Source organism: Dromiciops gliroides, chromosome 2 (assembly GCF_019393635.1).
Source record: "Dromiciops gliroides isolate mDroGli1 chromosome 2, mDroGli1.pri, whole genome shotgun sequence".
Lineage (NCBI taxonomy): Eukaryota > Metazoa > Chordata > Mammalia > Microbiotheria > Microbiotheriidae > Dromiciops > Dromiciops gliroides.
Window position 1 is genome coordinate 659,803,411 of NC_057862.1, and position 15,404 is coordinate 659,818,814.

A 15,404-nucleotide genomic window follows, 5' to 3' on the forward strand; every position below is an offset into this window, starting at 1 on the left:
GTCTCATTTAATCCTCTCAACAACCCTGGGAGGCTGGTACTTTTATTATTCCTATTTTACAATTGAGGAAACTGAGGCAAACTGAAGTTGTGACTTGCCCACGGTCACACAGCTAGGAAGTATCATTAGTGGGACTGGAACCCAGGTTTTCTTGGAGAGTGCCCCCACCCTCTGCACCATGCTGCTGCCTTTCATTTCACACTGCTCCCCCATTTCCCCCACAGGCCTACTAGCCAGCTAGTGCTTCCCCAAATCCAGCCTCATTTCCTTCACACCCCAAACTTGGGACATACTTCCCCCCTCATCCTTGCCTCTTAGAATATGTTGCTTCCTAGTCGACTCGGGTGCCCCGTCCTACAAGAAGGTTTCCCAGATTCCTGCCCCACCCACCACCACCACCACCACACGCAACACATATTGGTAGTCCACCTTCCCTCTTCAAATTACCTTTTTTTTTTTTTTTTGTGGGGCAACGGGGGTTAAGTGACTTGCCCAGGGTCACACAGCTAGTAAGTGTCACGTGTCTGAGGTCAGATTTGAACTCAGGTACTCCTGAATCCAGGGCCAGCGCTTTAACCACTGCGCCATCTAGCTGCCCTTCAAATTACCTTTTAAATTTACTCATCTACCTATGCATTGTATTCCCTTCCCTCACAGGCAGGGATGTCTCTCCTGGCTTCATATCTCTAACACCAGGCCTTGCACATAGTAGGCTCTTTGTGTTTGGTGAATCACAAGGCATGGTGGGAAGGTCAAGATTCTTACCTTCAAAAAGCTCAGAATCCAGTTGGGAAGAATGGGAAGGGATCAAATGAATTTTGCGTGTAAGAAAGTATTGGAAAGGTATGGAGGATACCTGGCCTCAGAGTCAGAGAGATCTGGGTTCAAATCCCAACTTTTGCTATATATTACCTGTCTCCTCGGTATTCTTTTCTCCCTAGGTTTTCAGGACAAGTGTGGTTGGAAAAGGAAGGGCAGGTTATGAAAGGCTTTGAACACCAAACAAAGAATTTTATATTTGATTTTAAAGGCAATGGGGAGGGGCAGCTAGGTGGCACAGTGGATAGAGAGCCAGCCCTAGAATCAGGAGGACCTGAGTTCAAATCCCGCCTCAGACACTTATCACTTACTGGCTGTGTGACCCTGGGCAAGTCACTTAACCCCAATTGCCTCACCAAAAATAAATAACATAAAGGCAATGGGGAGCCACTGGAGTTGATTGAGTAGAAGAGTGACATTGTCATACCTGTGCATTTCAGGAAAATCACTTTGGTAACTGAATGGAGGATGGATTGGAGTGGGGAAGAGAGTTGAGGCAGGCAGACCCTCCCAGGAGGCTGTTAACAATAGTTCAGGTGTGAGGTGATGAGGGTCTACACCAGATTGGTATCAGGGTCAGAGGTAAGAAGGGGAAGTATTTTTTTTTAAGTATTTTTTTTTTTTTTTTGGTGAGGCAATTGGGGTTAAGTGACTTGCCCAGGGTCACACAGCTCATAAGTGTTAAGTGTCTGTGGCCGAATTTGAACTCACGTCCTCCTGACTCCAGGGCCGGTGCTCTATCCACTGCGCCATCTAGCTGCCCCAAGAAGGGGAAGTATGAAGGAGATGTTGAAAAGGTGAAATCAACAGGTCTTGGCACCATATTGGATATGGGAGTGGGGGAAGGTGAGAGATACTGAGGAGTCCAGGATGACTCCTAGCTTTCAATCCTGAAGGACTTCGGAGGATGGTGTTGCTCTCTACAGTAATAAGGCAGGTGGGAGATGGGGGAGGGCTTCAGGGGAAAGATAATGACTTCAGTCCTGGATATGTTGGGTTTAAGATGTCTATTGCACACGTAGGTTGAGATGTCTAGAAGGCAGTTGGAGATGAGAGATTGGAGGTCAGTAGAGAGACGAGGACAGGATAAGTAGATTTGAGAATCATCAGCATAGAGTTAATTGATCATTAAATCCATGGGAGCTGATGAGATCTCCAAATGATTCTGGGAGCCCATGGGCAGGACTACTTGATAGGAATCATGGTATAGACCTGGTCCGGGGCTAGGATGAGGCAGAGAGACTGCTGGGGCACTGCCACTGGCCGGAGTGGGAGAAGGAATGTAGAGACAAACACTGGAGATCCAAGGGAGATAGGAAAGTCATACTTCAGCTTTCAAGTACCAGCTCCTCAAAGTGTTACATCTGGGATGGCAAGTGAGGTCCCTGAGACCTAAGGCCCATTTCTATAAACTGAGAGGGGATTTCTCACTCCTACTACTCCCCAACCCCGCCCCCCCTACCCCCAACTGGGACAAGGCATTTGTGCATCACCACGGCAACAGTACAGTCACCTTTACCCATCTCTGCCTGTGGCCTCCCCAGAACCCCCTCCCCAACCCAGCTTCCTGGGTGCCTTGGGGGGGGACCTCTGCCTTTCCAGAACCCCCAGACGGCCCATACCACTTGCCATCAAGGTGTATGTCAGCCCAGAGGGAGGGGCTTCAGCATTAGAAAGCCTGAGACACCTAGACCATCCAAGTTATTCCTTGATCAGGCCTCCTGGCGCTCCCCCAACGCCTTAGGGCTCTGAGGGTAGGAGCCAAGATGGCCCCGCGGGATCCGCTCGTTCCCTCAGACGACCCCTCTCACCTTTACAATCAAAGTCAGGTCATCCTGCCGCACTGCCCCAGGCCCAGAGGCCCCCAGACCCCAGCCCAGGCCAAGGGAGTCCTTGGACAAGAGACCCAGCCCAGGACTTATTTGGGACTGAGCTGTCACTGGAGTCGACTCTCAAGAGTTATTCTGAGGCTGGCTCCCTTCTCGCAGCCTTGGGCTCCTCCTTCCCGCAAGGCCCCTGACCACCTGCCGCCATCCATCCCCCTCCCACAGGCCCAGAATGCCAGCTGGCAGCTAGTCAAGGGGGGAGGGGTGGAGCCAGAGCATCATAAAGCCAGGAACACTCGGCCCATGGGCTGTGCTCAGCTGCATTTCAGAGTTGTCTCCACCGCCCGCTTCCCCTCTGCTCTGCCCGCCACCGCCACCGCCATGCCCACCCACCGACTGGTGATCGTCCGCCACGGCGAGAGCACCTGGAACCAGGAAAACCGCTTCTGTGGCTGGTTTGATGCAGAGCTGAGCGAGAAGGGGAGGGAAGAGGCCAAGCGCGGGGCCCAGGCCGTCAAGGAAGCCGGCCTGGAGTTTGACATTTGCTACACCTCCGTGCTGAAGCGCGCCATCCGCACCCTCTGGATCATCCTGGATGGCGTGGACCAGATGTGGGTGCCCGTGGTGCGGACCTGGCGCCTCAATGAGCGCCACTACGGGGGTCTCACGGGCCTCAACAAAGCAGAGACCGCTGCCAAGCACGGGGAGGCCCAGGTCAAGATCTGGAGACGCTCCTTTGACATCCCACCCCCACCCATGGATGAGACGCACCCCTACTACGCAGTCATCAGCAAGGTGAGAGAGAGCAGGAGGCCCAGGGGAGAAGGGGGAGGGGCTAGAGGAGAATGTCTGGAGGAAGAGGCATTGGGCCCCCTGCTTAGAAATGCCTCCTTGGCGTGGTCTCTCTTGCCCTCAATAGGAGCGACGCTATGCTGGCCTGAAGCCTGGGGAGCTGCCCACCTGCGAGAGCCTGAAGGACACCATTGCCCGGGCTCTGCCCTTCTGGAATGAGCAGATTGCTCCCCAGATCAAGGCAGGGAAGAGGGTGCTCATCGCTGCCCATGGCAACAGCTTGCGGGGCATAGTCAAGCACCTGGAAGGTAAGCTCTCTTGTGGCTCCAGCCCTAGCAATGGGGGCTGGCCTGTCGCTACTCTCTCCCATCTCAAGCCCTGTAGGGATCCTGCTCTGGGCTCCAGCTCCTCCCCAGGTGCCCCACCTCCAAAACAGGAGCATTGCCTAGACAGAGATAGCCATGGAACCAGTGCCACGCAGAGCCTGGTCCCACTCCAGACACTCGGTTCTTAATCAGCCTATACAGATTTCTCCTAATCGCTCTTGGGGGGACTTAGCCAGAATGGGATGTGTCCCACTGGGGGAATGCCCTGGATAACCTGCACCTGTCAGTTCTGGGGTGACACACAGAAGCTGGGACCCCAGAGAAGTGGTTACAAAGGGAATGGGATTACTGCCCATGGGCTCTGTGCTCTAGGACCACCCAGCTTGATGGGGCTCCTGTCACAGCTAGGAGACCCCCGAATTCATACTGGGCTTAGAGAGCTCAGCAGCACCTGTTGCTGCCAAATACTCCTCGGGAAGTAAGACCCTTTTTCCTATGTCAGCTGAGCTTGGACCTCAAGGCTCTGGGAGAGGGATGACTAGATAGGTAGGAAATGAGGAACTAGGGCTGCTACACATGTGACCCAAGCTTCTCTGCACCTCAGTTTCCTTAACTGTGAACTGGGGGGGGGGAGGTGCTCCAAAGGTCCCTTTAGCTCTAGACCTCGGATCCTAGCCTCCTAAGGGAGCAAGCCGTAGAGGAAATACCCCTGTACTAGCCCCCTAGTCCTACCAACAGATGTTGTGTACTTGAACATGCCTATATGTAGATGTTTAGACCAGCTGACACAGTAGATAGAGTGCCAGGCCTGGAGTCAGGAAGACTTGAGTAGATCCAGCTTCAGACACTCACTCGCTGTGTGACCCTGGGCAAGTCACTTAACCACTGCCTGCCTTAGTTTCCTCATCAGTAAAATGGGGGCAGCAACAGTACCTACCTACCTCCCGAGTTGTTGTGAGGACCAAGAGATATTTGTAAAGTGCTTCACAAGCCTTAAAGCATGATACAAATGCTATTATTATTCTTATATTGATTATTCTTGAATTGATTATTCCATTTGAAAAGCATATAGTGCTCCATAAAGGCTAGCTCTTCTTGAATGATCTTCCAAGTTTCATCTAGCATTCACATTCTTGGCCCCTGCATTCTGATACCACAAGGCTTTCTGCTTTCTTAGTTCTCCCAACACCCCAGTAACGATTTTGCAGAGACAAGTCACCACCCTCCCCCCAGCCCTCCCTTCGGTGACCATCAGTCGTGTTGAGTTGAGCTCAACAACCCTGAAGGGAGTGGGGAGGGAGGGCAGTGGTGGGGAGGAAGGGATGTGTCCATATATGTGGAGGAAGGAGGATGGGGGAAAATATTTTTTTTAATTTAAAATAAAGAGGATGGGGCAATAAAACCGATATGGAAATGACCATGACAGGTTGACTAGGGCAATCTCAAAGCCCTATTTTAAGGGCTTCAGAGAGATCACCGGGAGCTCTAGTCCCATTGTCCCAGAGTTCATGAGTCTGAGTGCAGGTGGGTGGGAGAGAGGAGGTTGGTGGGGGGTCACTGAAGCCAGCACCAGCTGCTAGTATCACGAATGAGCAGCCAAGGACAGACATCTGGTGCCTCCTTTGCCCCAGAGCCCCAAAATACAGCACGGGGACCTGCCTGGCCTTTTGGCTTTGTCCCCGTGGGAGCACATGAGGCAGTGGTCTGACTTGCAAGGCGGCGGTGGCCAGGGCCCAGTGTAAGATGGGAGGTTTCTTTTCTCAGGAAGCCCCACCCTTTATCTTGGCCCCTTTAGCAGTCTGGGGGCCAACAGAGCCTGGAAATGAGGAGGGGCTTTTCATCTTCCTTCCTAGATTTCTTAGAACCTCCCAGCTCATGGAACACATTTGCAGACCCCACCAATCTGTGCAGTACCTGGGTCCAAACAAGAGGTTTGGTGGGGCTGGAGATTTAGCAAGGGGTGTAGGGAAAGGGAAAGACCTAACTGGGTCTGACTGCCCGGCACACTTGCTGTGTGTATCCAGCTCAGGGACAAGGGACAAGCTGATCCCCAATGCCCTCCGTTGCCTTCTTCAACCCCCCACGTCACTCACGCACTGTGGGATGTTCACAGTGCCTGAGCACAAGTTTTGCGGAGCCAAAGGATAGGCCAGGCTGCAATCTCTGCCTTCAGCTAGGTGCCTACAGGGCCAGCTGTCACTTACCCCATGACCTTTGGAGAGGAACGGAGGCCAGCATGCAACTTAGGTAGCATTTCTTTCCATGGCCCCACCCAGTGGCAAATAAGAGATCCCGAAGCAAGGAGACCTGGCCAGACTCCAAGGAGATTCCCGTCCACAGCTCCCAAGGGAAAACTTTCCTTATAAACCAGCCCCTCCCCCAATCAGGATGCAGGGGGGCGGGCCAGGTCAGATCTTGTGGTCTGCCCTGCTCAGGAAGTGACCAGGAGGGGAGGCCACTTCTCCCCCAACTAAGGGACTAAGGAGGGGTGTCTCCATGCAGTAACCCAGCCAGCTATTCTTGAGTTTTAGAAACAGTTTTCTTGCAGTTCTAATATTTCATGATCCTTAGCACTAACAATGACCCAATTTTCTCATTTTTCTGGTGAGAAAACCACCCTGGGTAGGCAGAGGTGACTGCTGCCGCTCCGGGGTTTATGACAGGTGAAGGAGGAGAGGCAGATTACACAAAAACTACCCGTGACTCCCTCAGAGAATCCCCAAGGCAGCTACTCCAGCCCCTAGCCCAGATACGCAGGCTGATCCAAAGATGAGGGGGTTGGCTTAAGTGACCTTATCCGGTCTCTCTGCACTATGACCTTTGTCTTTTTTTAATGCCAATCAGATCCATTCTGAGTACTTCATAGATTCTGACTGTTTTCTGTCACCCCAGTGTATTTCATCTCTTTGAAAAGGGATCGGGCGGGGCAGCTAGGTGGTACAGTGGATAGAGCACCGGCCCTGGAGTCAGGAGGACCTGAGTTCAAATCCAGCCTCAGACACTTAACACTTACTAGCTGTGTGACCCTGGGCAAGTCACTTAACCCCAATTGCCTCACTAAAAAAAAAAAAAGAAAAAAGAAAAGGGATCGGGCACATCTGTGGTCCAGTCCCTAAATGCCTCCTAATATGGACGGTCTTGAGAGGCTGCATAACTCTGGGAAGGGGATTAGATTTAGAATCAAAGCACCAGCTTCACATAGTGCCCATGTGACCTTAGACAAATCCTGTAATGTCTCCGGGTTTGAAATGAAGTTGGAAGATCCTATCAATTTCTGAAAACGAACCGAAGGATCTTCACATGAAACTGAAAAAATAATAAATTACTTTGATTAAAAAAAAATTTTTTTAAAAGAAAAAGAAACGAAGCCTTTAAAGGACACAGTAATTTCAAGATGGACTTTTTTGTTGTTGTTTGTTGCTCCCTTAGGCAAATAAAAGCTCATTCAAAAGTGAGAGATAACAGCCTCCCAGGTTGTTTAAAAAAAAAAAAAGCTTCACTAACAGCGTGGAATTTTTCTAGTTCAGCTTAATCCCTGTGTTGTCTTTGGGGGAAATGCAAATATTGGCATAAATGTTCCATCCTTCCCACTTTTTTCTAAGAGCAGGCTCTTTTTAATAGAATTCTCAGAGTGCTGTCCTGTGATTTTAAAGCCTGCAAATAAAGCAGATGAAATACAGAAGCAGCTGGCGAGCTGTTGGAAAAGCTGATCGGACAAAACCAATGCACCTCGGGTTACTCTGTGGCTAGGGTGCTTGCAGCCACCTTGCCCACGTCATTCACGTTCTCTTCTCTTTAAACTGACAAACATTACAAACTGTAATTTAATTCTATGCAGTTCACTCACTCTCCAGTCCAAAAATCTACCTGAGAAGAGGGAGGGGGTAATCCTATTCCAAAAAGTGTGATATTTAACATTTTTTATTGCTCTGGACCCCCTTTCCCCCCCTTTTCGGAGTGTCTGCCTTGATTTAGATAACATGTTGCCACTCCAGTTCTGAGGCTTCACTTGGTATCAACGCAAAGTCTCATTTATATGTGTAATGACAGCAGCAAGCCATTTCCCAAAAATGTAGAGCTCAATTCACAACTGCACTTCAGAGGTGTTTCTGAATGCCAACTGTTGTGTCCTTAAGAAAGTTTTCATTTCAGGCATTCTCTTGGAAAGTTCCCAATTTATGACTGCTTTGGGGGGGGGGGAAGGAGAAAGAGAAGGTATCCATCTTCTGTCTCTACATTAGCCTCATCCATTTTCAACCTGAGATTGAAATTCAGTTTCCTACCAAGATCAGTCTGATGTCCTGTGGTCATCCCTACATCCCTTGGGAAAGATGCTAGACATACAATGTGATGTGAGGAGAATGGAGGAGTATTAGGGAAAGGTTTACTCTCCAGGTGTCATTTTCCCTGAGTTTTCCCACTAATTCCAAGTATAAGCACCACTGACAGAAGTAGGGAGGAAATATCTATGATACCTATGAAACCTTCAGATCTGGTGCCACAAAGGTTTCTTGCCTCAAACCTATATAGATGAAGTGAGCTAAGAACTGAAAAGGTAATTTTGAGGTGAAATACTGAAGGAAAAAGCTAAAAATGATTTTAAAAACACCACAGAGCTCACCATAGGAAAAGAAGACTGGGACAGGTGCTCTGTGGTGACAGGTGAGGAAAGGGAGAAACAGTATTATCACCATTAGAAATTCTGGTTTTTTAAGATTGCTTTGTTCTTACTCCAAATTATTTGTACCCTGAAAAATTTTCTCGTTTTCCTTTCTCCAGCAAGGTTTCTCTTTCCACACCTCAGGATGAGTCTTTCCCATTGCTTCCATGACCATCAGAATGGAGTAAATAAGGCGGCATATTGAGGTCTTCCTTTTCCCAATTGTGTTCAAATCCAAGTGTCTGAGAGCCCAAAGTTGGGTCCCAGCAAAGCAGTGTATAGTAACTCAGAACTTAACCAGTTGACTTACATACAGTAAGCTTTTCAGAAGGTAAGAAAGGTATATATTGTTATCTGGTCTAAGTTTGCTGAAAATGCACTGCAATCAATTTATTTGATGGATATTGTTTGGACACAACAGATCTTTCCCAACAAACACCCAGCCACACCCAAAAGACAGTGATTGTCATACCACCAGTCCCATTTGGAGTTTGCCAACCATTAAGAGACCCACAAACTACTGCACAGAATTAGGGACTACTCAGGACAGTTCTTGGTGTTGTTCAGAAAGCTGAGTGGGGAATTAACATCCACAATCAGCAAAGATGGACAGGAGTCCTTCCAGTGAAGAAAAAGAGCATCCCGGGTTGATGAAATGGTTGTGGTTTTGTTTTTTTTTTAAACTCTTCACAGTTAAATAGTGTGAATTCCTGCTTTTTTTGTTTTTGCAATTTTTCTTTTTTGCTCTGGGAATATGATGAGGCAGATAGCAAAGAAGCTTGTATGCAACAACAATTCCTGAAGTTTTCGATGATGAGATGCACAGGTTCTCAACAAATGAACACAACATTTCAGGTCCAGAGTTGTAAACAGGTCCCAGCCACTGGTAAGGAGCTTGGGGGCATTACTGATAGAGCAATAAAGTTGTTTTACACAGACATGCACACAGGTCCCCAGAGGGCTGTGGCTTCTTTCACACAGTAAGTTAGGGACGAGGATGGAACAAGATCCCTGGTGTCTATGTTCTTTTCATACCTTGGTGGCAAAGCTCTAAGTGAGTAGAAGGTGCTCAAGCCTGTAGGACTTGAACCCATACCTCCCCAAACCACAGGCAACAATGAACACGATAAACAGTGACAAGTCTAGGGACAATTGCAGGTATGTTTGGTCACTGATTCATATCCCATCTAGGCTTCACCCTAGCATCTAAGGTCTTCCACATTCCACCCCCATTCCACCTCCATGTTACCTGAACTTTCCTCTCATTCCCTCGTCCTCTGTGTGAAGTGTTTGGAGATCCTAACGTGGAGCAAGCACTCCCATTCAGGGAGAACAAAGGAGAGAGGGCACCTCTGTTAGCATCCCGTCACACAGAGGAAACAGAGCTGGACTCAGAGTCCCAGGGACAAAGGTTTGAATCTTGTCTCTGCCACTACGCTGCCCATGTGACCTTGGGCAAATCCTGGGCCTCAGTTGCCTCAGATGCTAAGATCCCCTCCTAATCCACAATCGGCTGATCTTGTGTTTCCAGTGTCTAAAGTCCAAATGGGAGATGGTGAGGGTGAGGAGTGTCCTGCAAGTAGACTCCATGAGGAGAAACCCATTTTGTGCGTGATGCCTGGTAGCTACGGGTCTCTTGGATCAAGAGCTCAGGCCACTGGTGTGTTGGGTCCCCAACCTTGTGTTTTTCCACCTGAGAATTGTCTCTTGAGCCGAACACACTGGGTAGAGCCTGATGCTGGCTGAGGATGCTAAAGGTCACGTTGCTATTCTGGGCAGATGCGATACAACCAGACAGGATCAAGTTTCCACAAGTTGCTCCCTGCCCTTCCCATGCTAGGGGGAAACGCCACTCTCCTCCCTCCTGGTCCAAGAATCAAACACTACGTGGCCCAAACCTGATCGTGCCCAATAACTCCTGAACTGGGCCAGCTAAATAAATCTGAACTCAGAGTCCACCTCTGCTACCAAGACATCAGACGAGTCACCTCGAGTCCACGATTCTCAGTTTCCTCCTCTGTCCCTTCCTGGGCCTTAAGAACAGACCAGGGATGGTGAGACAGGTAGTGGTGAGCTGCCCCACCCCTTCCCGCCCCCAGTGCATGGATCACTAAGTGCTAGTTTCTTCGGCATGACCTTTCTTCATTGACTTTTTAGGATCTTGCTGTTGAGCAGAGATTTGTCTTAGGCCCAGCTGGCCCAGACTATAAAGGTCACTGGAATGCCAAGGAGGTTATCACCACTGTCCACTCCATGGGGCCCAAACATTGCTCCTGACTCCATCCTAGCAGTACTACTTCCTGGGCGATTCCCAGGAAGCAGGAAGTCAGGTATGAAGCAGTGGGCTCACTGCTAATTCCTCTGCTATTCACAGGCATGTCAGACGAGGCCATAATGGAACTCAACTTGCCCACCGGGATCCCCATCGTGTATGAACTGGACGATCAGCTGAAGCCCACCAAGCCCATGCAGTTCCTCGGGGATGAGGAAACAGTGCGTAAGGCCATGGAGGCCGTGGCTGCCCAGGGCAAGGCCAAGTAATAGCCTGGAAGCCATCTGTGCACAATAAAGTCACCACCCACCTCTACCCACTTCTGTTGAGTCTGAGCAGGTGTCTGACCCATGGGCAAAAGCTAGGAGCAGAAACATTTGTGGAAGGGCCCTGTGCACATCTGGGCCCTCAGTAGCTAATCGGCAGGAAGGATGATAAGATGTCGTGCCTCGGGTAACCCTATCTCAGCACCATGAGATCAAACCAGCCCCCTCGGCTTCTCGTGTCCCAGTAGATACAAAGACAACGCCTGAGTGGGGAGGGCTGGGGGAGGGCTTTCCTCCTTCTCCGGCTCGGCCCTAGGACCCCTCTGCTGTTGTCTCTGTCTGTCTGCACTCCCAGGTCCCCCTCTCTCTGGTGAAGCCTAAGGAGGCTCCCCAACCTTGGGGCACAGTTGCCTAACCCAGAATGTGAAGGGACTGGTCTACTTCAACAGGGAATCCTCCAGCGGTTGAGAGCAGAACACAGTGGGGTCTCAGAAAGTGGTGGTGCTCTGGAATCCAATGGACCAGAGATAGAGCAACTCCCTACCCACAAAGGGTATGGTTCTAGAATTGAGCCCAGCTTGTAAACATTCCAAGGACATCCCATCGGTCACTTCCCCTAGCAGAGGGTCCCTGTGTGGTTGGGGGAAGGGGATAGTTTTTATTCACATAAACCTGTGGGATGGGATGGGATGGGATGGGATGGGATGGGGAGAAGCAAGCAGCCAGAGCTGGGGAAAAAGGCTGTGATGAACCAAGCTCTTGGGTCTTAAGTACTCTGAGCCCAAGCTCTCATGGACTGTCGGCTAAATAAAAAGAAACACTAGGAGAAGAGGCTATTAGAAGACACAAGGACACAATCACATTGAAGGGTGTGTCGTGTTTGCAGAAATTTTCACACATTTGATTCATGTCCTCCACTGGTGTAAGCCAGGTTCTCCCTGGCCCACACACCGGGGCCAAGGAAACAATGGAATGGAGAGAGCATCAGATTAAAACAAAACCAAACCCCAAACCAAACCCCAAACTGCCTCCAAACCATGATAACCAGGCTGGTTTTGGTCACATAGAAAAATAAAAACACTTCCTAGATTCACTCCACCCAAAGGTCTCTGGTAACAAGCGCTGCTGCCATCACCCCTTAAAAGCAGAAGGAAAACGAGGTGAGGGCTGGACTCGGCCTCACCCCTTGGGATACCCCAGGAGACCCGGAGGGGCTGGGGAAGCTGAGGGCTCCCAGCTACTTCTCCCCCTCAAAGCCAGGAGGGCTCAGAGGCTGTGAAGGGGAAGAGGGCTTGGCTTAATCACCAACAGGGATAGAAGTTTAGGGGACACTAGTGAGCCCGATGGGCCCAGGCCTCCCTCTGAGGATGTGAAATCACCAGGTTATTGCTGTAATTGTGGAGACAGATCAAACTTCAGGCCAGCAGAAGGGGCCCCAAAGCCTGGAAAGGCACCTCATGGGGTCACCTGGCTGCTTCAGCCAAGAGAAAACACCTTGTGGGGAATGGGGGCTCACAGGCCCCCTCGTCCCCCCCAGCCCCCTGGGTCTCGTTAGGCGGTGCCGCCCCAGTCCTCACGACCAGGGCAGGGAATGTGCTGCGTCGGCAGAGCGAGGGAATGACCTGGAGAGTCCGGGCCGCAGCAACGGGCGGCCCTCACTCGAGGAGCTCCACATAATTGGCAGGAAACATGCCAAAGTGACCGTCTGGACCGTAGCCGCGCCACCAGCCCTCGTCGATCACTTCGATGCCAGTGATGAGGTTTTCGGGGTCAAAGGAGATCTCCGTGTCATCGGCTGGAAGACGAGAGCAGAGCGAGAGTGAGGTGAGAGCAGCCTCAGGAACGTCAGTGAGCTCTGGCTCCTCCAGCTCAGTCTATGTCTCCTCTCTGTGCTTGGGGCCCTGCCCAGGGGATCCTCAGGTAGCAGAAGAGAGGCAGGACTGTCCCCAGGGCCTCCCCGGGCCTGCAGTGCAGGAGCCCTGGCAATCGAGGACCGACCAAGCCGGGAAGGCTCCTCACCCAAAGCTGGCAGCACTGTCCGCCAAGCACCAGAGCAGCTCGATTCAGAGGCTGGCTCCCAGTCAGTCTGGGGAGCAGGTGACCAACTGAAGACCAAGAGGCTCTGATCTAAGTTCATGGGGGATGCCCACCAGGGAGAAATAAAGCAAATCTAGCAGCCTTGGCAGAACCGCTGTGCCTGTGCAATGCCAGCCCCCAGACCCTGCATCTGACACCGAGTGATGATGACCAGCAGTTCAGTCCCCTGGGCCTGAGTTCTCTCATCGGCAAAGCCAGGACAACACTTGTCCCTTGACTGCCTCACAAGCTCAGAATCAATGACTGATGTCAAGTCACCCTGAGCACTTGAACATGTTATACTTGTATACATACGTGTGTGTGCACATGCACACACGCAGACACACTCTCCCTCTCTCCCTCCCTACCCCCCGCCCCCCTCTCTCTCATTCATTGCTCCTCCTGACCCAGGAATGCCACACCAGCTCCCCACCTCCCGGCTCCCACCCTGCGCTCTCCTCTGGCCAGCAGCCAGCCCAGCCCTGGCCCCATCCCTCACCAGCCTGGTAGTCATACAGGGCCCTGGCACAGAGCCCCTTCTGGCCCAGCTCGGGCCCTGGCTTGTAGTGGTCAGTGTACTCATAGGCAGCCTCTTCCTCTACCTGCGTCAAGGAGAAAAGGACAGTGTGAAGAATTCATTGTTATTTGAGGTTTTTATGACCCCATCTTTTGGCTAGAATTTTAAAAAACCTCGGCGCACGGACTGGCCTCTGGGGCTCTGCAAACCGCACAGTGCTCCACCAACCGCACAGTGCTCAACCCACTGATTGTAGCTGTCGCCATAGCGCTGGCACCCCACCCCAAGTCATCACCACTTGCCGAGGCCTACATAGGTCTGACAAAATTATAATGACTGGAAGCCCGGTGAGGGCAGTCATGTGACTGTCAGAGCGGCCAGCCGATTGGCTGGGGGCTGTGTGTGGTCAGCCTGGGGTCTGCTGGGAAGAAGGGAGGTTTTTCGCCATTCTAGCTTGAAGCTGGAAGGCGACAGGACGCTGCTGTGTGTTCTCAGCTGATTGGGTGGTGGTGTTGTTCAGGTTGTGTCATCTTCCCTTTCACCATTTTATTTCCTTTCCCTTGATCCTACTGATCCTGTTTGTGTTTTTTAAGTTCATTCTTGTTAAATAAATCCTGCTCTGTCTTGAGGGAGGTTGCCGGTCTCCTTCCTTGCCCCAATATTGCAGTGAGCCGCTCAGCTAACACTCCCCAATGAAAAATCGGTCCCTACAATAGTTTCTGCTCTGGCAGAGTATCCTCTACCCACCCCCACCTCTCTGTCCTAGAGCTGTTCCAAGAAAGACTTCTAAGATGGAGGGGGCGCAGCATTCACATACAGGCAAGGGGGCTCAGGTTAAGGGGACCAGTCTTTCAAGGCCTGAGGAGTTGGTGTCACCCACTCTCCATCCCCCACGCTCGTCCAGGATCATGACCTGTCTTCCCCCTTCCTGCTCAGCTCCTTGATGTCTAAGTACCAGAGCAACACTGCCCACTCTGATGGGCTCCAAGTGACCTTGACTTTCAACAGTGACGGCCAAAGGAAAATGAGGCGGCACTAACCTGTGGGGGCTCCTCATACAAGTTTTCTTCTTCCACTGGCCCAGGAGGATGAGGGGCAGCCCCAGGGCCCTGCTGCATGGGGAGATCTGAAAATAAAGTCCATCTCTCAGCCCCATTCAGCTCAGGCCCCCGCCGCCTCCTGCTCCCACTCACTTCCAAGGCCTGGAGGCCTCTTCTATCACCACCCTTCCACAAAACAACAAAGAGTTACTTGTTGCAGGCCCTGGGGAAGCTGGGGCGGCTTCTCTGGTAACAGAGACTTCTGGCTGAGTGTGCTGCCTCTGCAGGAAGGGGCTCCGAAGCTTGCCTAGGAAATAAGGAGGTGACATACATAAGCTCAAATGCAAATTTGGAAAGGAAGATAGAAGAGCCTGAAGCCTCATTAGCTATTCGTTTTTCCTGGGAGGCAGTGTGGAGTAATGGATAGGGAAGCAGACTTGGCAGAAAGGGACACCTGCATTCAGAACCCCCTCTAAAACCTGACTGTGTGTCCCCAGACAAATCACTGAACCCCTCTGGCTGCCAGTTTCTTCATCTGTAAGAGGAGGGATCCCAGTTCTAAATAGATGATCCTGTAATCTACCACTTCAAATAGAGCAGTACACATGCATGGCCCACAAAATAAATGCCGATCAGACTAGGGATAAATGAGCCCTTGCTGGGGCTCACGGGTCAGTTCTCCCTTGTCCTCGTCCCCCAAGTTCCCACTCCCCACTCAGTGGCTCTCCTCCAGGGGCGCCCATCACTCTCTCTCCTCCTTTACTAACTATGACCTTACAAAACCTCTTCTCACTCCTCACTGAAGTACTT

At 51.1% G+C, this 15,404-nt stretch overlaps 2 protein-coding genes across 5 annotated transcripts in view; one reads left to right on the forward strand and one right to left on the reverse strand.

Annotated features, from left to right (window-relative positions):
- Positions 1–2,923: 2,923 nt before the first annotated feature.
- On the forward strand, positions 2,924–11,010 carry PGAM2 (phosphoglycerate mutase 2). The gene is made up of 3 exons (XM_043980361.1): positions 2,924–3,440; positions 3,565–3,745; positions 10,798–11,010. The coding sequence occupies exons 1-3, from the start codon at positions 2,949–2,951 to the stop codon at positions 10,962–10,964; spliced, it is 840 nt and encodes a 279-aa protein (XP_043836296.1). The 5' UTR covers positions 2,924–2,948; the 3' UTR covers positions 10,965–11,010.
- Positions 11,011–11,818: 808 nt separating this feature from the next.
- Positions 11,819–15,404, reverse strand: part of DBNL (drebrin like) — a 30,334-nt gene continuing 26,748 nt past the window's right edge. For all 4 annotated transcript variants that reach the window (XM_043984580.1, XM_043984583.1, XM_043984584.1 and 1 more), the window contains exons 10-13: positions 14,806–14,901; positions 14,595–14,680; positions 13,537–13,639; positions 11,819–12,756 (exon numbers count right to left, since the gene is read on the reverse strand). In XM_043984580.1, coding sequence (XP_043840515.1) covers positions 12,617–12,756; positions 13,537–13,639; positions 14,595–14,680; positions 14,806–14,901 — 425 coding nt within the window. In that variant the 3' untranslated portion in view covers positions 11,819–12,616. The remainder of the gene's footprint in view (positions 12,757–13,536; positions 13,640–14,594; positions 14,681–14,805; positions 14,902–15,404) is intronic.